Consider the following 21,368-nt stretch of genomic DNA (forward strand, 5'->3'; position numbering starts at 1 on the left):
AGTCACAGAACTTAGAAGTCCGTTTAATACATGTATTAGTAGAGAAGAGAGAGGGGGGAAAAGGTAGAAGGTAATTCTTAAGTTTCCAGCTCTAGAGAAAATTAAGTTAAGCAATTAATTTTCCCTGAAAACATAGGAAACATAGCACTGTTTTAGGGGCAGATAATGCCTTGTACTTTGGACATTTTGGAGCCCGTAGATGGTGCAGATGGAGAGGTGTGGTAGGTGGCTGGAAGTATAGTTCTAGAGATGAGGAGAAAGATGTGAGATGGAAATAAAAACTGAGGACTCAATGGTAGTTGAAGTTGACAGACAAAAGTACTTGAAATGTGTATAGAGAAATAAGAGAGAATTCAGAATGGAATACCAAGATTTAAAGTTGCATACAGCAAACAGAGCCTATATTGATTACTGTTACAACTCTCAAATTTGTATCTTGAGTCCCAACCATTGCCCAGAACTTAAGATTTTATAGCCGCTATCTACTCCACATCTCCACCTGGATGCATAATAGACATTTCAAAAGTGGCGTGTCCACATCTTCTTCCTAAAACATGTTGCTTTTGGAGCCTTCTCCATCTCAGTAAATGGGTACCCCCATCTTCCAGTTGCTCAGGCTAAAAACTCTGTAGTCTTCCTTGATGCCTCTCTTCCATACCTAAAGCTAATCCATTACAAAACCTTTTGGGCTCTGTCCTCAAAATATAGTAGAAGTCAATCATTTCCTCCCTCCCTCCCTCCCTTTCTTTCTTTTATTTTTGGCTGCTTTGGGTCTGCGTTGCATGTGGGCTTTCTCTAGTTGCGGCGAGCGGGGGGCTACCCTTCGTTGCGGTGCGTGGGCTTCTCATTGCGGTGGCTTCTCTTGTGCGTCTAGGCGCACGGGCTTCAGCAGTTGTGGCTCGCGGGCTCTAGAGCGTAGGCTCAGTAGTTGTGGCGCACGGACTTAGTTGCTCCGCGGCATGTGGGATCTTCCCAGACCAGGGCTCGAACCCGTGTCTCCTGCCGATTCTTAACCACCGCACCACCAGGGAAGTCCAGTAGAAGTCAAACATTTCTTACCACATTCACCTCTCCTATTCTGGTCCAAATCACAGTTGTCTCCCGACTGACTTATGACAACAGTCTTCTAACGGTTTCACTGATTTCCTTCAGTCTATTATTGCAGAGGGGCCAGATAAGCTAAAAGATGCCACTCCTCTGCTCAAAACCCTCCAATGGCTCCCATCTCATTCAGAGTAAAAGCAGAAGTCCTTAGAGGGGCCTATAAGGTCCAATGTAATCAGATTTCTCTTACCTCCCTGAACTCCTTGTCTACTAGACTCTTGCTTGCTTGACCCATTCCTATCATACTGGTCTCCTTAAGGTTCCTCCAACATGCAGGGCATACCGCAGCCTCAGGGCATTTCCAGTTATTAGAACCCTCCTGGACTGTTTTTCTTCCAATTATCCACAGGGCTCACATCCTTAGGTCCTTTAAGTTTTGGTTAAAACTCACTCTTTCAGTGAGCTCTTTCTCTTTTTTTAAGTATTTATTTGTTTATTTGGCTGTGCCGGGTCTTAGTTGCGGCACGCAGGATCTTTAGTTGCGGCATGTGGGATCTAGTTCCCTGACCAGGGATGGAATCCGGGCCCCCTGCATTGGTAGTGTGGAGTCTTAGCCACTGGGACACCAGGGAAGTCCCCAGTGAGATCGTTCTTAAGCACCATATTTAAGTAATAGCACTTCTCTTCCACCGCTCGCTCACTCACACACTTACACATTCTCAACTACTCTCCCTCTTTATGTTTCCACATTTCACTTATCACAATCTTATGTACCACACATTTAACTATTTTATTTGTTAATGTCTGTTTCTCACCTTCTCCTTGCCAGAATATAAGTAAGCTTCACGAGGGTAGGGATTTTCTCTGCTGTATACCTAGTACCAAGAACTGAGCCTAACTAGCACATACCTAGCACCAAAATATTCACCAAGTGAATGAATTCTTAAAATGTTTACGATAGACGACATTTACTGAGCTCTTACTATGTGCCAGGCATTGTGCCAAGCACTTCACACTTATTATATTACTAGAGCAATTGGAGAATTGCAAAATAATATCGTTTTGGAAATCAAAGAAGGGAAAGTTTCAACCAGTAGAGTTGATAAACAGGACCAAGGTCAAAAAGAAGTCAAGTAGATGGATAAATAAAATAGGGCAATTAGTTATTACAAAAGTTATTGACGATCTTAATGAGTCTTTTTTTCAGGAAAGTGGAGGTACTGCGGAAGCCAGACTGAAGTGGGTCCAAGCATAACCAGAAGCTGGAGAGGAAACAATAATGTCAATTACTACTTTAAAAAAATTTTGATGGTAAGGGGAAACAAGGATAGCTGGATAGAAAAGTTGGTATCCTAAAAATGTTCTTTTAGGATGAGGGAACTTGAGCATGATGGTTGGCTGAAGGGGAGGAGCAAGAAGAAAGAAGAAATTGAAAATCCCAGAGAAAGGAAGCAGAACAGTTACTAAAAAAATACGTTGGATAATGTGAAAGAGATCCAGTGTTCAGCTAGAGTAGCTCTTTGCTGCACACAAAATAGGGCTCAATAATTTCTCTCCCTTTTCTTCTTTTTTTAAAGTGAAAAAGAGCAAGGACCTAGGAATAGAGAAGCAAGGAGTGATTTACAAGGGCTTCATGGCTGCCAAAGATGGCGAACACAAGTGATAACTGTTCAATTTCTCAACTATTAATTGTAATTATTAAAATTTGAAACATATTATTAGAGCGGACAGGAGAATACGGAGATATTATTTTAAGGATAGTGTATTTGCATGCACGTCCATGCATATGCATATACACATACATACATGTACACACATACATGCTAAATCTTTCTTAGAACTTAGAGAGATCGTTCAGGTGTCTGGGAGCTTTTGTGAGGAACTCCTATCCATGATGAACCCTCTGATACTAGGATCAGCCCCTCGACTTGATGAGTTTGCTCCTTGCTCATTAGTAGTTGGAGAAGCCCTCCTATAGCTACAGACAGACAATTCAGAGTTAATGCACATTTCTTGTTTAAAGAGTGGCCCTGGAATAGAAATAAGGAAATGAAATCTCATGACAGTGTCATCATAAAGTCATCAGCCAGATGGCAGTCCTTGAGATCTAATCCTTAGAGGCTTCTCACAATAATATGTAATATCACATCTGATATTATCTTATTCACCAATTCATATCTATTCACAGAGATTGAAGGGAAAGAAATGAACTTGCAGAAGCCCACATTTCTGGCTTTATATGTTAACATGGACTCTGTAAGTCATACGATCAGGAGAACAAAATATTTTCCTACGTAGGTCACAATGATGATCTATGTTCTGATATGAATTGCTAAACTACAGAGTTTACTTGAGAAGCAGTTTTTGCTTTTATTCATGAATGGTAGAGCAAGTCCTTTTAGGTGCACGTAGCTATTTATGTTTATCTATATAAAATGGTAATTAAAGGTTCAATAAAAGCCAGCATAGAATTTGAAGATTCCTCTGACCTATTAATAAACTTAAATTGAACACTAAACTACAAAAACAAAATTAGCTCACTTTCGTTTTTGATTGTCTTGAAACTACAGCCTGCCAGTATATGACATCAAAGTAAAGTTCTTCCAAGTTACACTTTTTATATCTTGTTTAACATTCAAAATTTTAAAACTGAAGTAAAGATTTTATTGCTCTACATAGGCTTCCAAATGCACAAAAAATTTTGCATATATTTATCTATATGATTGAAAGTTTCAGGGCAGGCAATGTATCAGTGCTCAGTGGTAAAACCTGAACCATGAGAAATGATGTAATCAGAATGCTTTCAACAGTCTCCCCTACCTAAAAAGTCTTGGTTACAGATATATTTCAAAGACATGAGATACTTTTATTCCCCAAACCCAAATATCAATATTAATAATTTCTCCTTTAAAATTATGTTTATTAGGATTAACAGTAAGTGTTTACATTCTGTGATAGCTGTAGTTTTAGACACTTTAAATGGCAACTCTAGAAGATGGATAAATAGAAAAACTAGGGTAGAAACAAGGAAACAGAATAATGTGAACCACTTTGTAAAGGAAATACTTTTTATTTACAAAATTTGGCAAAATCTCGTTCTGAAGTAATACAGTTTGTAATTGTTATAAATGTATGCTAAACTGCTTAGGGGAACATAAACAAAGATGATCTAGAGCAGGGCGACCAATAAAATTTTCTGTGATGACGGAAATGTTCAATTCTGGACCGTCCAATGGGGAAGCCACTAGTTACCTGTGGCTCTTGGGCATCTGAAAGGTGGCTGAGGAGCCGGAAGAAATGAATTTAAAATTTTATTTAATTGTAATACTTTAAATTTAAATGACCACCTATGGCTAGTGGCTACCCTACTGAACAGCACAAATCTAGAGGAGGAGGAGGATGTTACTTCACTTCTGGGTTTAGCTGGACGAGATACCGGATAAAAACATCAAAATGCAGAAGATCACATAAAGAGTTTTCTTGTTCTTTATCTATGTAGCATAAGATCTATAAGAATATAAAATAAGAGAAGATGCAGCCAAGTAAAATATGGTTTAATCTGTGCGGGTGACACACATAGCACACACCGAATGTGAACTTCCCATGTAAAGGTATCATTAGCCGATAGAGAACCCAGCTCTCCTCATGCCCTTTCACACTGACCAGAACAACCACCAAGCCCAAATGGCCCACTTTTATGACTACCCTACGTGAGAGTATACTGTGCATGAATATACAACCTACATGACTAGACCGTATTCACTCAGATTTGACTGGCTGTCTCTCCAGGGAACTTCATGCTGTCCAGCTACAGCATGACGGTTTATCAGTTTCTTCTTTCCATACCCTTTGTGGCAGATACTCTCTATTGGCTGGCTCAGCCCAAATTCCTAGATACTAGAGGTGGTCTTGTGGCATAGTTCTGACCCGAAAGTTCCTGAGAAAGCCACTGTTTTCCTGACACCAGCAATGCCCCTTCTGCTGCTGTTTCTTCCTGCTGGAATGCTTATGTTCTGAGGGAAATGCCAAGAAGAACAAGGAGACTTCAGGGCTGACATTGCTGCGCTATGGAGCCCATGTCACGACCTGCCCGACTCTGAACTTCTCATAAAGTGACAGGAACAGACCTCCATTAGGTAAGCTATTGAACTTGGGTTTTCTGTTACTTGAAACTGAAAGCAATCCTTTCAATTTTTCTTCTGTGTTGAGTTACTGGCACTCCAGAACACTTGTAGTTAGTTATTTTTTGTTTGTTCATTTACCTATTAAACATGTTTTGGGGGTAGATACTATGTGCCAAGCTAAGTGCTAAGTCATATGGTGGACAAGCAGCCAATGTGTATACCCCAATGTGTATACAGAGCAAACATTCTCATGAGAGACAAAGACCAACAGGCACTTACACACAGTGCAGTGAGATAAGCACTATAACAGAGTGTAGGCTTTGGGGTTGGTAGTCGGAGAAGGCTTCCTGGAGGAAATGGCATTTACACTGAGACCTGGATAATGAATAGAACTTAACCATGCAAAAAGGAAGGAATAATACATCTATCACGTCAGCACATAATAGAGAAGACAGAACATAGCTATAAGGAAATGAAAATAGCTCAATGTTACTTAATTATGGGGAGGGGAGATTGAGGGAGAGCAGAAACTTAGGCTGGAGTTTTAAGGAAAGGCCATAACGGGCAAGATCTTGAAGTCATTGAAAGGAGTGTGGACTGTCTTCAAATAATAACGGATAAGCCACCAAAGCCTTTAAAACTGGGTGGGTGGGGAGGAGGAGCTATATGAATATACTGTATTTAGAAAAATCATCCTGCGTTCTATGTAGAGAATGGGTAAGAAGCAGGAAGATGTAGTCATTTAAGCAAGACATGATAGTTGAAGAGCAGGGAGGACGAGAAATAACTGGATTTGAAAGCTATTTAGGTAGTAAATAGCTTTGTGATAGCTTGGCCACTGGGATTGTATTCAATAGAAGGAAGAGTCAAGCATGAGTTTCCAATTTGGACAACTGAATGGGTTGTGGTAATGTTCACTGGAGAGGGATCATAGGAAGAGAAGTAGGTTGCATTTGGAGAAAGAGGTTGTAAGAGGACAAAGATGAGTTCAGCTTTGGGCCTATTAAATTTGAAGTTCCCGAGGGACATTAAAATGAAAAGAAATCAATAGGATATGCGGGTCTGAAATTCAACGATCACGCTCAGCTGCAAATGGTATAAATGGAGAGTCATCAGCAGACTGAAACTACACAAGTGGATGAATTTTCATAGAGTATATGTGAGAAAGAAACAGGGAAGAACTTTAGAGGCATGAATCAAATTAGCTTGGCAAATCACAGGTTCTCTATGGGCTAGCAAAAAATGTAATTTGGCTTTTAACTTTCTATTTTACTTTACCCATTGGAGAAATAACTGTATACCTTCCTTAGGTGGTAGCTTTTTAGGGACCAAGTCAAAAAATATAAACTGGAAGCCCCTTCTCTGAGGAATCCAAAGACCTAACGAAAATGATCAGAAGAAATGAGAGGGCTGTTTGGAGACTCAAGGAGCATGAAAGAGTGGCATAGAAGGGATAGACCTCTCTTGAAGCCCTAGTTTTGTAAAATGAGTAAGCCTTCTTTTTGTCTCCTTCTTGGCTTACATTCCCTAAACTCACCAAATTAATCTCTGATCTTAATTTGCCTACCCATAGAGGCCTCTCTTTGAGAAGCAGGTATTTCCCAGTGAGATCTTAACTACTGACTCTCTGATACCAATCGATTACATATGAATAAGTCTCCCTGAGCCTAATCTGCCCTCATTTAACTGAACAAACAGCAGATCTGTATTTGGAGCAGAAAGTACAAACCTTGTCAATAAGAGGAGGCAGTAACTTGGAGAATTTTTTTTTATCAGTTCCCTATTCAACCAGGGTTCTATTGATAGGGCCCCAAATATAACTCCCCAACTTCAGGTTGAGTCCTCTTTTCCATGGCCATCTGAACACCCACTGTCTGGAATTTAGAGCTAGAGCTGCTCTATTCCCCCAGGACGACCAGCTCAAATCCACTTTCACAGGAGTTTATACTCTTCAATCTTTAACTCAGTTTCAAGATTAACTTGATCTCTCAATTTCCGTGTATTAATAGTTCCTTACTCCTAAGAGTTTCTGCTTAGTTCAAAACCTGTTTTTGTTTTCTTTAATGGTGGCCTTTTTTTCTTAATAAAGGCCACCTACCTGACTTCAGTAAGTCATGTTATCTTCTGGAACTCATTTACCTTTCACTGGGATCTTCCTTATCACCATACAGGTGCTATTTTTGCCTGTTTTCTGACAGAGCTAAAAATGAGTACCCAATAATCCTTGACTTACCATAGCATGAACAAGGTAACTCTAAATTATGTAGAGTCATCATTCAACAAATATTTACCCTGCAGCATTATTTACAGTAGCCAAGATATGGAAGCAACCTAAAAGTGTCCATCGATAGATGAATGGATAAAGAAGATGTGATGGAATATTACTCAGGTATAAAAAATTGGGATCTTGCCATTTGTGACAACATGGAGGGATCTAGAGGGTATTATGCTAAGTGAATAAGTCAGACAGAGAAAGATAAATACTGTATGATGTCACTTATATGTGGAATCTAAAAAAACAAAACAAAACAAAGTGAAAACAGACTCATATAGACAGAGAGCAAATGGGTGGTTGCCAGATGGAAGGAGGGGGTAAAAGGGAGAAACAGGTGAAGGGGATTAAGAAGTACAAATCTCCAGTTATAAAATAAATAAGCAATGGGGATGTAATATACAGCGTGAGGAATACGGTCAATAACGTTGTAATAACTTTGTATGGGGACAGATGGTTACTAGATGACTTATTATAGTGATCATTTCATAATAAGTGCAAATGTCAAATAACTACGTAGTATACCTGAAACTAACATAATATCGTACATCAGCTACATTTCAATTTAAAAAACACAAATATTTACCAGCTCCCTACTATATCACCTGGTTCAGGATGTGTCAAATAAGAAAGATAGCCTCTGTCCTCAGGGAGGTTAGACTAATGTGAAGGACAAACATTAAACAATTAGTTACACAATTCATGTATTTGTTTACAATTTTGTTTATAATTAGGATAAATGCTAATGGAAGAACAGCACAAGGGGTTAAGAGTGAAAAATAAGGAGTCAGGACTTAGTCTGAGGAGATGGTGTCTCTAAGAGCTGTTGATTTCCGTAGATATATAATGGGAAATGAAGTTATGAGTCATGTTACACTACACAAATTTTCCCAGTGCGTGTGTGGAGGGAGATACAATGACGGCACCAGAGACAGCTATAACTCCATCATGAAGCCCAAAGTGACTTCCCTGTCAGACTAAAGATGGGGCCGTTTGTGGCATGACGGAATAGAACAATATTTCTTTGGATAGAGTTCTCAAAGCAGACTAATAAATGGCCCTGTTAGCTACAAATCAATCTTTTGCTCTTGTCTAATCGCTTAGTTATGTCACTACCTTTCTGACTGTGGGCAAGGCATTTCATTTCACCAGTCTTCGGGTCCGTCATCTTTAAAATAAGTGGACTTAGGCAAGACTGTGAGTTTGGTTGGCATTTGTCATCTTGGATCCTCCCAAAGCCCTGGTTTAGCACGATGGGAAAACAAATCTGCATTATCCACCCAGTGTCACTACCCTATCATTAGAATCAGCAAATAGTTTTAGAAATAATATAGTTCATACCTTTTATGAATGCTTGTCCAAGAGGCATTGATGTTCTCTGTTATCATGTGGACTTTTCTGGCGTCATCTGCAGAATAATCCCGAAGAAGTTTCAGTGCCAAGTCATTTGCCACATCTACATTTATCTGCCACTGGCGGAGGTCTTTGGCCAACTGCTATAGATACGCATGGGAAAGAGAACGAATGTCAGTTTTCTCTGAAATCTCTAGTGGCACTTTCTTAAAATGCTTCATAAACAGCTTCTGAATCCTCGGGTCAGAGCATGTCTACATGATTGCTTTTAACCTACCGTGTGCAGTTCAGTGAAACATGATAGTACAAGCTAACCCATTTTTCATGACAAAACTTTTCAAATCCAGCTTCTTGAGCAATAATCAGTATCAGGTATCTCAACTTAGTAGCAATTAATTGGAAACAAACTTGGCTTAATTGTTTTTATCATGGGAGAGAACAAACTATAAAAATAAGCTCTCAAATAATTGTTGAGTATGTGACATATACCAAAATTTGAAAACAATATCGCATGTTATTTCTTTTCCTCATCATTAACTTGTTGAATTGTTTATGTAATTAGTGCCATCTACTGGCATTCAACTAAAGCTGCATACGGAAAATATTAAGCATCAAAAAAAAACCAGTGCTGTTATTCTAGTTATGAACTTATTTAAAGGATCAGTTTATTCATAATATTTAAAAAATACCCTACTTTAAAATCAGAATAAAATTTTAAATATAGGAATTTTGCTAAACCAAATGACGTATGTTTTCTTCTTTTTTTATCTTTAACAATTGAGTATTATCAAACCATGTATTTCATCACTTGAAATATCATATATCAAGAAAGAAATAAACCAATGATAGGTTTATCTGGATGTATATTAACCCCAAGTTTCTATTAAGCATTGCTTCAAGTGCATGGAAGAGGCTTCCAAGCATTACGGTATTATTAAATTACCAAGATAGTTATATCAAATCCAATATAGTGGGTTAAATGGACAAAGGAATAGTAACAAGCAATTCAAACAAGAGAAAGAATAAAAAGCTTTTATAGAAAAGGAAAAAAATCAACTTTCAAAACATGAAAAAATAAGAGTATTACAATTTGACACCAATTAAGTTTAAAAAAATAAAATCCAAAGCTGGAAAGACTGTAGCCAAACTAGCGCATTCATATACTACTGATGGAAACAGCATCTATTAGGACAATTTGGCAATATATATCAAGTGACATACAAACGCTTATTCCCATTGACCCAGTAATCTAATTTTAGTATTTTCTCCCAGTAAAATATTTAAAAGAAAAGACATACATTATAGGAAAAAGATCTTCATTAACTAAGATAGTAAAAAAATGAGAAACAGTTTCAATGTTTAATGAGAGGACATTAAAATAAGGCAATACATCAACCCAATGGTCTAATATGCAGTAAATGTGCACAGAAATCACAAGTTACAAAAAAGAAAAGAACACAATTTGTACCTTCACTGTATTTCTTAAATCTGTAAGAGTACATTGACATAAATTGCAAGGGTAAAAGAGAAAATTGAAACTAACTGATGTTTCTGAAAAGAGTACTCATTTTTGTTTTAGCATTTGTTCTTTTACGTTAATATGATTTATGGTAATAAAAATCAAACACTCGTACTTTTCAGCATAGTTTCAGTATATATGAGTACACTCCTGTTCCCTGAAAATCTATAATCAGTATATAATCTGGCATTTCTCAGTTAATTAGAACATCCTATTCTAGAATCAAACGAAATAATTGCATTTATTGCATATAGCAAATAGACCCAGATAACAGAGCTAGTAGGAAGCAGCTAAAGCCAGTATCACTAACTTTTGCTATAAAAATAAAAAGAGAGACAATTTTTAAAGGCACACAGTATACTCGCTGTACTATAAAGCAATTACAATTTAACCTTGTGGAATTCCTGCCTTTTCTTATATACACCTTTTATCAAGCCCTGCAGTTCCTATTTTCCACTTTTTATATCCTCACACTGTCCAAAAGCCCTCCTGAGGTGAAACACACACACCAAAGTCTTTCCCTTTCTAGGAATTTCCTACAGTACAAAATTACATCTTCTTCCCTTTCCCTCTTCACTGAAGCCACTTTTAACCTATAGTGTTAAAAAGTAATGTATACTAAGATATGAAAGACCAATTGGTCCTTATTATCCAGAAGATGGTATTTGCTTTTTAAAAGAAGAGCTTATTATCTATCATCTATTAAATCTCTAATTGGCAGCATAAGACTCTACAAAACTGACACCAATAACTTAGTTACCTTTTCGTTAGGCAATTCCTTTTTAAGAAAAATGCAACTGCTAAAGAAACATCTATTATGAACCAACATCAGAGCATATATGTATAGATTTAGCAATATAAAATGTTAATTAAAATTTTAATAAATATAATTAAAATCATTTATTTTATCTAAGAAAAGACAAATAATCTTGGAAGTCAACCCTCACTCATGGGTTGTTACTTGAAAAGTCTAGATATAAGAGGATACACTCTTTGGTTCTAATCTATAGATCATAAAAAATACCTAAAAGTAGAAGCTGAAAAGTATGCTAGGATTTTCCAAGATCTTGAAGGACATAGCAGGTTAAAGTTTAATTAGACACTTTGTAGTAAAAAGGTAGTAAAAGAGTAAGGCTTGACTTCAAACCAGAGTTTTTTGGTATACTTTAATGCTTGAAAGGCAAAAATACGCAAGCCATATTTTTTTTCTTCAAATTTGTATTCACACTGAAATTTAAATTTTTATACCTAAGGAAATCTTGGCTGAATGCTATCCTTCACTGCACACAGCTCAGATTTTGCTGTGATGTAGGATTAAAAAGAAAAAAATCCTACTGACCTTGACTAACATTGACAGGGCTAAGGCCCTTACCTGAACTCAAAGGTTCTCAACCGCAGCACCCCTTTCTCCCTTCTTAAAGACATTCACCAGAACAGACTGGTTTACCTTCCTCCTAAGGTAATAATATGTTGACCACCTTGGGCTTTAACCAAGTGTCATTCACAGCAGGAACGCTGACCTTGACCAGCTTTGCCTACTACTGTGAAATTTACCACTGGGACAACTCCAGACCACAGAAGAATTTTAAATTCAAAAATACAATAGAATTCACACACACTCTTCTTAGTTCTGAATTCCATTTACAACTGTATACTCTACAGGGAATTGTGTAGTGATCATGGTGTGTGAAGAAATTTAAAATATTGTGAGCACTAGCCTACAAAAAAAAGATGATTTTGTGGGTGTATATATATATATGTGTATGTGTTTTTTATGAAGAATATAAAATGCTCAATCCCCAAGAGATTGTGTCCCCAACCAGGAAAGAAATATTTCATATTCAAACCTCATACGATGCTGCTACAATATGTGCTTGGTAGTTATACACAGTATTTAAGGCAGAAAAAATGATTATGGACTATGGGACAACCTGAATTCATTTCAAGAATTTTCAGTATTAAAATTTTTAAATTTCAGTGTTTGCCTTTTCTTTTTACTTTGTAAGAATTCTTTTTAGGAATATTGACCCGATACAAGGGAAAACAAGGGAGGAAGAGAAAGAGTATTGGAGAGTCTGGGCAACAGAATAAGCCTGCTGGGTTTGAATCCTGACTTGATCACTTACTAGCTATGTGACAAATGGGAAAGTTAATTATGCTCTCTATGCCTCAGTTTCCCCCTTTATTAAATGGGTATATTAACAGTATTTACCTTGAAAGATTATTATGAGGATAAATTTATAAAATGCAGGGAAAACACTTAGAGTGGTGCCTGGCATACCCAAAGCATTAAATAAGTATTGGTTAGAATCACCATCATTATTACTACTACTACCACCACTACCACTACTACTACGATTACTACTACTACTGCTGCTGCTATTTTTTAAAAAGTATTTATTCATTTATTTGGTTGTGCTGGGTCTTAGTTGGTTGTGGCATGTGGGATCTAGCTCCCAGACCAGGAATCGAACCTGGGCCCCCTGCACTGGGAGCATGGAGCCTTAGCCACCGGACCACCAGGGAAGTCCTCTACTGCAGCTAGTTTTAAATGAACCATACTACAGCCACCACAGGGTGAGCCTCTACTGAATGAAAGAAAGGGACCCACTGTTTTATAAACATTGTCTATAACGCTGCACCTCTAAAAGTCTCCCTTTAACTTAGAAGATAAATGTGAGTATGTAGACCTACAATTAAAATTTTAAAGTTGAGTATTGTTTAAGTTTTCTTATAAAATGTGTTTTGAGATATTCACCTACAAGTGAAATTCAGGTTTGTTTCAGGTGAACTCGATTTAAAAAATTTTAATGGCCCTGACTCAAAGGAGCATCATAAAAAGCAATGCAGAGTAATGAAGAGGCAGCTTCCCAGGAAGGCTTGATTGGCCATTGTCTTGCAGTTTGATCTTAAAGTCATTAACCTTTGAGTTCCGGTTTTGTTGTCTGTAAAATAGGATGGGATTACTTAGGCTGCTTATTATGCCTCACATTTGTTAGGAGGTCAAAATCAAAAGCAAATTGCTTGTGTGAAATACAATCCATATTTTATGAAAAGACAAGAAAAATTTAAATATAAAAATTCTTCTCTGCCCTTTGGCCGTGTCTCTGCCTGCACTGTACACTGTGTATCTGCGTTATGCATCGACCAAACCTCCCCCACCCCCCCACCCCCCACCCGCCCCCGGCTGCAGGAATACCTGCTCAACCAAAACAAGCAGCATTCTCCCAGCATCAACAAAACTCCTTAAAAGATAACATTCCTTCCTTTTTTTTTTTTTAACATTCCTTCTTGATCTTGGAAGGGGTCATGTGACCCACCACAATTATGCTTAGATCTGGGTTATATAAGTGGTCAATAATACATCATTTGATGTATAGCCCTCTGTCTCAAAAAACTTATATAACTGTGCCTTGACTTCTGACAAGTGGAACAGTTCTCAGAGCTTTCTGAGATGCTCTTCCCAGGTCATCATCTTCAAATTTGGCTCAAATAAAAATTTCCATTTCTTTCTTAGGTCGACTGATTAATTTTTCGTCGACACTTGGAAATTTATAAAACAGGATCCTAATATATTTACAGATAAAAAGTTCTACATATTGGGTTTTCTCCTTTTGCCTTAGATACTGTGTTTGCATACATGAGCTAAGAGATTCATTTAAAAAAATTAGCTCTCTGAGCTAACAGCTAAGAGCTTATTAGCTCTTAGACCCATTCTCTGCCCCTCTCCTACTCTGCTCAGTATTGCAGATGGACTAACCACTTTAGGGGATCAGCAAATCTCAGGATTTCTTGCTAGCTGGCTTCTAGATATCTGGTTAGGCCAGTGAGAGAGCCAGAGGAAGGCTGAAACTAGAGTATATCTCTCCCTCTCTCTATGTGGGCAGTATCTTCTTTGTGTCTCCATTTCCCACTGGACAGACCCTCTCTCTGTAGTTTCAGTACCTGCTGTGCAGCCCACACAGTGGTCAAGTTAGCACCAGATGGCTCTGGCTTCTGGGCTTTGGTGACACGTGTTGTCTCTCCAACCCTCAAAGTGGTAACAGCTTCCCGATGTCACTAAACTCTGAGTTGCCTATCTCCTGTTGGACTTCTCAGCTCCTTCATTAGCCATGGAACCAGTCCTCTGTGCTTAAATTCCCTCTGCTTGAAACATTTTGTGTGGTTTCTAAACTGCACCCTGATGATACAAACTGGAAGAAATCTCACAGCAAATGACCCTACCTGTAATTACACAGGGGCAATTTAACATCAAGCATAAATTTCATGAAATATCAGATTTCACATCTTGCATCCTTCTCTCCAGCCTCAGAGCAAGAGGTGACTCTTGTGCTCAAGGACACTCCCTCGCCCTCGCCCTCGCCCTCGCCCTCGCCCTCCCCCTCCCCCTCCATGTACTCCCTTCTCTGTGTCTTTTCAACCTCTTGCCTCTCTGCAAGGTCTTTCTCTACAACTTTCAAACATGAGTCTCTCACCCATCTTTAAACAACAACAAAAGCTGCATCGTTTTCTTTCCTTTCACAGTGAAGCTCCTCAGAAGGCAAATACTCACTCATTGCCTCAACTTGATTACATTCCTGCCACTTTATAATTCATCAAAATCAGGCTTCTGCCATCACCACCTCACTAAAACTATTCTGAAAGAAGTCACTCCGGCAAATCGGATTACTGACCTCAATTCTTTACCCCACCTTGTATCCGTGCCCTTTGCTATGTAACTTCGAATTTCCTGCTACAATGGGCAGTTTACTTCCCTGCCCTTGACAATGAGCTTGGCCATATGACTTGTTTTGCCTAATTCTAGCCAGATGTTAATAGAAGTGACACAAGCAGAGGCTTTAAAACATGCTTCTGCAGTGGGGCTGGCCCTTTGGCACTTCTGCCATTATCATGAGACAAACGTGTCCTGGGCTAGCCTGCTCATCCTTGGAGAAGGATGAGTGACGTGTGGAGGAGAGCTACCCCAATCAACCTGCAGTGTGAAGCAGTGCCACCCCAGACGAGCTGCAAACTCACGAAGAAATAAATGCTTATTACTGTTTGCCACTGGCATTTTGAAGTTGCTTGTCATGCAGCATTTTTGTGAAAATACTTAACTGATTCAGTCACCAATGGTCAATGTCTGTGGAAAGTTTTAGGTTCTCATTTACTTGATTTGTGCGCAGCAACTGGTCCTATTGACTGCTCTGTTCCTGAGGCTCTATCTTTCCTTGGTCCCCCCTCTTTGGGTGTCCTCTATATACTCTTAAGCTTCAAGTGTTTCTTTTTCTGCCTGCCCCTTAAATGTTGGTGTTCCCCAAGGTTCTGTCCCTCGCTCAACCTTCTCCCTCTGCAGTGCAAGTGGATCCTCAACTGGAAGAAGAGGCAGAGAGCACATCCATATAGAAGTTGTACCATAATTTTCCCTTATATCCAAATATTCTACCTCCATTGCCACTGCCTTAACTTAAGCCCTCATCGACTCTTACTTGGACTCTGCAATCACCTTTTTATTGGCTCCTTCCCTCTACTCTAGACCTTCCATCCACGTATAGCTGCTCAAGGGATCTTTTAGAAATGGAAATATAACAACGTTATTCCTCTGTAAAACCTTTCAATGGCTCCCTGTTACCTACAAGACAAAGTCCAAACCTCTTTCCTTGGACTACAAGGCCCTCAAATATATGATCCTTACATAAATATCCACTTTGACCTTTTGTTATCTCCTTTCCTCTTACCCAGTCCCATAACTGCCCATACAAAACCCCTGAAAGGTGAAGTGGCTTGTTGAAGGTGACATAGCTTGTCAGTGAAAGAGGCATCACAAAAATGCAGGTTTCTTGGCTTCAATATTTAGGGGTCAATCTACTTAAAGAAGATATGCTTCCACATAAAAGGATTTAAGGAGGATGGTTGGATTTATTATAATTGAATTTTGAAGAATATAAAATAGTCTCCTTGATGATTATAGCATGATTGGAAAATTACTGTATATAATAAAGTAAGACATTGCTAAACAAAGACAGCAGAAAAAAATACATATTTGGTTTATTTAAAAAAATCACTAAACAGTTTACTCCTGAGTATAAATTAATGTTCTATACATATTTATTGGGAAAAAGAAATACAATTTCTTTCTTGCTTGTGTGAATTAAAATGACCTAGAAAACCTCTTTATGGATATATAATAGAAATGTTAAAAAATCTGTAAGGAATCTATTTCAAAAGTAAAGCCTCTCACCATAAACTTCAAGACTCATCTATTAAACCTCTAACATTACCAAGCAACTCTATTTCAGAAGGTAACACTATACAGGGGATACTATTTGAGAAAACGGCCCTCATTTTCCAGCTTACTGGAAATGATTAATCTTTTCAATAGCTCTGAGGACTACACACCAAAGTTGTTACTTTTTTGTCCTTTCAACAATGACTACAAGCTGAGAGCAGGCTAGTAAATGTGTTATCGGCCAACCCATTAGAGTTCCATTATTTTCTGTCTTACATGACTTCATGTAATGAATTTTTGTAATTAAACTAATGGCATACAATTTATTTTCCCTCCTCTTTACTTTTCAGGCCCCCTTTCTCTTCCAGCATCTTTGGAGTAAGTTTTATACAAAAAGAACGGGGGAGAGCCCTCCAAGTGCTTCATTACGTTAATTTCATTATGACATTTTGGAAAGCATTCTCTTTATCTGGGCTCTCTTTTTCATTTGCTGACTTTACTGAAAGACTTAAGCAGTGTTGTAATTAACAAATCACCCAGCTACCCCAGGCATCTAAGAGAAGTCTGATTGAGAGGGTGTGGACATGGTTGGGTGGAAATGATTCCAGAGAGGAAGCCAGAGGACAGATCCCCAGAAAGTCGCATTTTCTCGGCTATTTTCAAATCCCATGAGCCTACTGCAGTAGACTACATTATTGTTCACAGACATTCGGTGCCTTTTTCATACCAGAGGATTACACAGCTGCACCCCCACTGAATTAGGGATGATAACATAACTGATTTTGGCTACACGTCACTTCCAGGGAGATGGTTTAAGAGCCAGTGGCATCATTCATTATGTTTCCTGACTCTCTGATCAGAGAAGTATGTATCAAGATGCAGCTCCCATTAGCTGCACTCCCTGAATAACTAAGCTAAGTAGAATGCCCTTGTCAATCTAGAGTGGACATGTAACATGAATAAAACATAAACTTTGTGTTGTCTCTAGATTTGGGGATAGTTTGTTACTGTGGCATAACTTAGCCTATCCTGACTGACATACCTACTCAAGTATGACCCTAGTGCATATGAAGTGGTATCTCATTGTGGTTTTCATTTGTATTTTCCTAATAATGACTGATGTTGACCATCATTTCATGTGCTTATTAGCCACTTATACACCTTCTTTGAAGAAATGTCTATTAAAATCCTTTGCTGATTTATAATTGAGTCTTTCTTGTTCTTATTGAGTTATGAGTTCTTTACATATTCTGCATACAAGTCCCTTATCAGATATGTGATTTGCAAATATTTTCTCCCATTCTGTGGGTTATCTTTTTACTCTCTTTATGATACTGCTTGCAGCACAGAAGTTTTTAATTTTGATGAAGTCCAAGTTATGTATTTTTTCTCTTGTCACTTTGGCTTTTGGTGTCATGTCTAAGAAAACACTGCCTAACTCATTCTACTCCTGCTCTCTTTTTTTTTTTCCCCCCCCTGGTACACGGGCCTCTCACTGTTGTGGCGTCTCCCGTTGCGGAGCACAGGCTCCGGACGCGCAGGCTCAGCGGCCATGGCTCATGGGCCCAGCCGCTCCGCGGCATGTGGGATCTTCCCGGACCGGGGCACAAACCTGTGTCCCCTGCGTTGGCAGGGGGACTCTCAACCACTGCGCCACCAGGGAAGCCCCATTCTACTCCTATGTTGTCTTATAAGAGTTCTAATATTTTAGTTCTTATATCTAGCTCTAAGATCCATTTTTGAATTAATTTTTTTGTATGGTGTGAGGTAGGGTCAAACTTCATTATTTTGTATGTGGACATTTAGTTATGCAAGCATGAACTTTTGAAAAAATATTCTTTTCTCTTTGAATTGTCTAGGTACTCTTGCCAACAATCAATTGACCATAAATGCAAGGATTTAGTTCTGAACTTTCCATTTTGTTTCATTGATCTATATGTTTACCTTGATGTCAGTACCACACTGTCTTGATTACTGTAGCTTTCTAGTAAGTTTTGAAATTAGGAACTGTGTGTCCTCCAACTTTGTGCTTTTTTCAAGGTTGCTTTGGCTATTCTTTGTCCCTTGCATTTCAGTATGAATTTTAGGATCTACTTGTCGATTTCTACAGAAAAACTAGTGAGGATTTTGATAAGAATTGCATAGAGTCTGTAGATCAATTTGGGGATATTGCTATCTTAACAATATTAAGTTTTTTGATCTGGGAATATGGCATGCTTTTCTGTTTAATTAAATCTTCTTTAAATTCCTTCAGCACTGTAGTTGCCAACGGAAAAGTGTTGCATTTTTCTTATGCCTAATTATTTTATTTTTTGTTGCTATTATAAATGAAAAAATTTTCTGAATTTCATTGTTCAGATTATTCATTGCTAGTATATAGAAAAATAATTGATTTTTGTATTTTGATCTTGGATCCTGCAAATTTGCTGAATTACATTTTTAGTGTATTCCTTAGGATCATCTATATACAAGATTATGTCATCTACAAATAGATATAATTTTACTTCTTCCTTTCCAATCTGGATGATTTTTATCTATTTTTTCTTGCCTATTTTCCCATCCTGAACTGCCAGTACCGTGGTAAATAGAAGTGGTGAGAGAAGTCACCTTTATCTTGTCCCTGATCTCAGGGGAAAACATTCAGTCTGTGAGTCTGTTTCTGTTTTGCATATACATGCATTTGTAATATATTTTAGATTCCACATATAAGTAATACACACTGTCTTTCTCTGTCTGGCTTATTTCACTCAGTATAATATTCTCTAGGTCCATCCACACTGCTACAAATGGCAGAATTTCATTCTTTTTCATGACTAATATTTCATTGTATGTATGTGTGTGTGTGTGTGTGTGTGTGTGTGTGTGTGTGTGTGTGTGTATATACCACATCTTCTTTATACATTCATCTGTTGATCGGCATTTGGGTTGCTTCCATATCTTGGTAATTATAATTAGCACTGCTATGAATACTGGGGTGCATGTATCTTTTCAAATTAGTGTTTTCATTTTTTTCAGATATGTACACAGGAGTGGAATTGCTGGATCATATGGTAGTTCTACTTTTAGTTTTTTGAGGAACCTTCATACTGTTTTCCATTGTGGCTGCACCAATTTACATACCCACCAAAAGTGTACAAAGGGCTTCCTTTTTCTTCACATCCTTGTCAACACTGGTTATTTGTAGATCTTTTGATGATAGCCATTCTGACAGGTGTGAGGTGCTATCTCACTGCTGTTTTGATTTGCATTTCTCTAATAATTAGCAAATGTGCCTTTTCATGTGCCTATTGGCCATCAGAACGTTTTCTTTCGAAAAATGTCTACTCAAGTCTTCTTCCCATTTTTTGATTGGGTTGGTTTTCTGATACTAAGCTGTATGAGCTGTTTGTATATTTTGGAGATTAATCCCTTGTCAGTAGCATCATTTGCAAATATTTTCTCCCAGTCTGTAGGCTGTCTTTTCATTTTGTTGATGGTTTCCTTTGCTGTGCAAGAGCCTTTACGTTTAATTAGGTCCCACTTGCTTATTTTCGCTTTTATTTCTTTTGCCTTAGGAAAGAGATCCAAAAATAATGTTGCTATGATTTATGTCAAAAAGTGTTCTGCCTATATCTCCTCTAGGGGTTTTATGGTTTCAGGTCTTACATTTAGGTCTTTAATCCATTTTGAGTTTATTTTTGTATATGGTGTGAGGAAATGTTCTAATCTCATTCTTTTACATGTAGCTATCCAGTTTTCCCAGCACCACTTGTTGAAGAGACTGCCTTTTCTCCATTGTATACTTCAGCCTCCTTTGGCATAGATTAATTAACCATAGGTGTGTGGGTTTATTTCTGGGCTCTCTATTATGTTCCATTCATCCACGTGTCTGTTTGTGCCAATACCATGCTGTTTTGATTACTGTAGTCCGAGAAGGTGATACTTCCAACTTTTTTCTAAAGATTGCTTTGGCAATTTGGGGTCTTTTATGGTTTCATATGAATTTTAGGATTATTTGTTCTAGTTCTGTGAAAAATGTCATGGGTATTTTGATAGGGGTAGCATTAAATCTGTAGATTCCTTTGGGTACTCTGGCCATTTTAACAATATTAATTCTTCCAATCCAAGAGTATGAAATATCTTTCCATTTCTTTGCATCATCTTCAATTTCCTTCATCAGAGTATAGGTCTTTCACGTCTTTGGTTAAGTTTATTCCAAGGTATTTTATTCTTTTTTGATGTGATTTTAAACAGGATTTTTTTTTTTTACTTTCTCTTTCCGATGCTTCATCATTAGTATATAGAAAAGCAACAGACTTCTGTATATTAATCTTGTATCCTGCAAATTTGCTGAATTCATTTCTGAGTTCTACTAGTTTTTGGGTGGAGACTTTAGGGTTTTCTATATAAAGCATCATGTTATCTGCAAATAGTTAGTTTTACTTCTTTCATTTCAATTTGGATGCCTTTTATTTCTTTTTCTTGTCTGATTGCTGTGGCTAAGACTGCCAATGCTGTGTTAAATAGAACTGGTGAGAGTAGGCTTCCTTGTCTTATTCCTGAATTTAGAGGAAAGCCTTTCAGCTTTTCACTATTGAGTATGATGTTACCTGTGGCTTTGTCATAAATGGCCTTTATTATGTTGAGATATGTCCCCTCTATACTCACTTTGTTGAGAGTTTTTGTTTGTTTTTATCATTAACAGATGTTGAATTTTGTCAAATGCTTTTTCTGCATCTACTGAGGTGATCATGTGTTTTTTTATCTTTCCTTTTGTTAATGTGGTATATTATATTGATTTGCAAACACTGAACCATCCTTAATCCAACTTGATCATGATGTATGATCCTTTTTATACATTGTTGGATT

At 37.8% G+C, this 21,368-nt stretch overlaps 1 protein-coding gene across 1 annotated transcript in view; it reads right to left on the reverse strand.

Moving 5' to 3' along the window:
• Positions 1-21,368, reverse strand: part of DMD (dystrophin) — a 2,107,962-nt gene that overhangs the window by 538,017 nt on the left and 1,548,577 nt on the right. The window contains exon 54 of the mRNA XM_029240038.1: positions 8,782-8,936. Coding sequence (XP_029095871.1) covers positions 8,782-8,936 — 155 coding nt within the window. The remainder of the gene's footprint in view (positions 1-8,781; positions 8,937-21,368) is intronic.

The sequence above is a fragment of the Monodon monoceros genome, unplaced genomic scaffold (genome assembly GCF_005190385.1).
Source record: "Monodon monoceros isolate NGI ecotype Baffin Bay Population unplaced genomic scaffold, NGI_Narwhal_1 Super_Scaffold_22, whole genome shotgun sequence".
NCBI lineage: Eukaryota > Metazoa > Chordata > Mammalia > Artiodactyla > Monodontidae > Monodon > Monodon monoceros.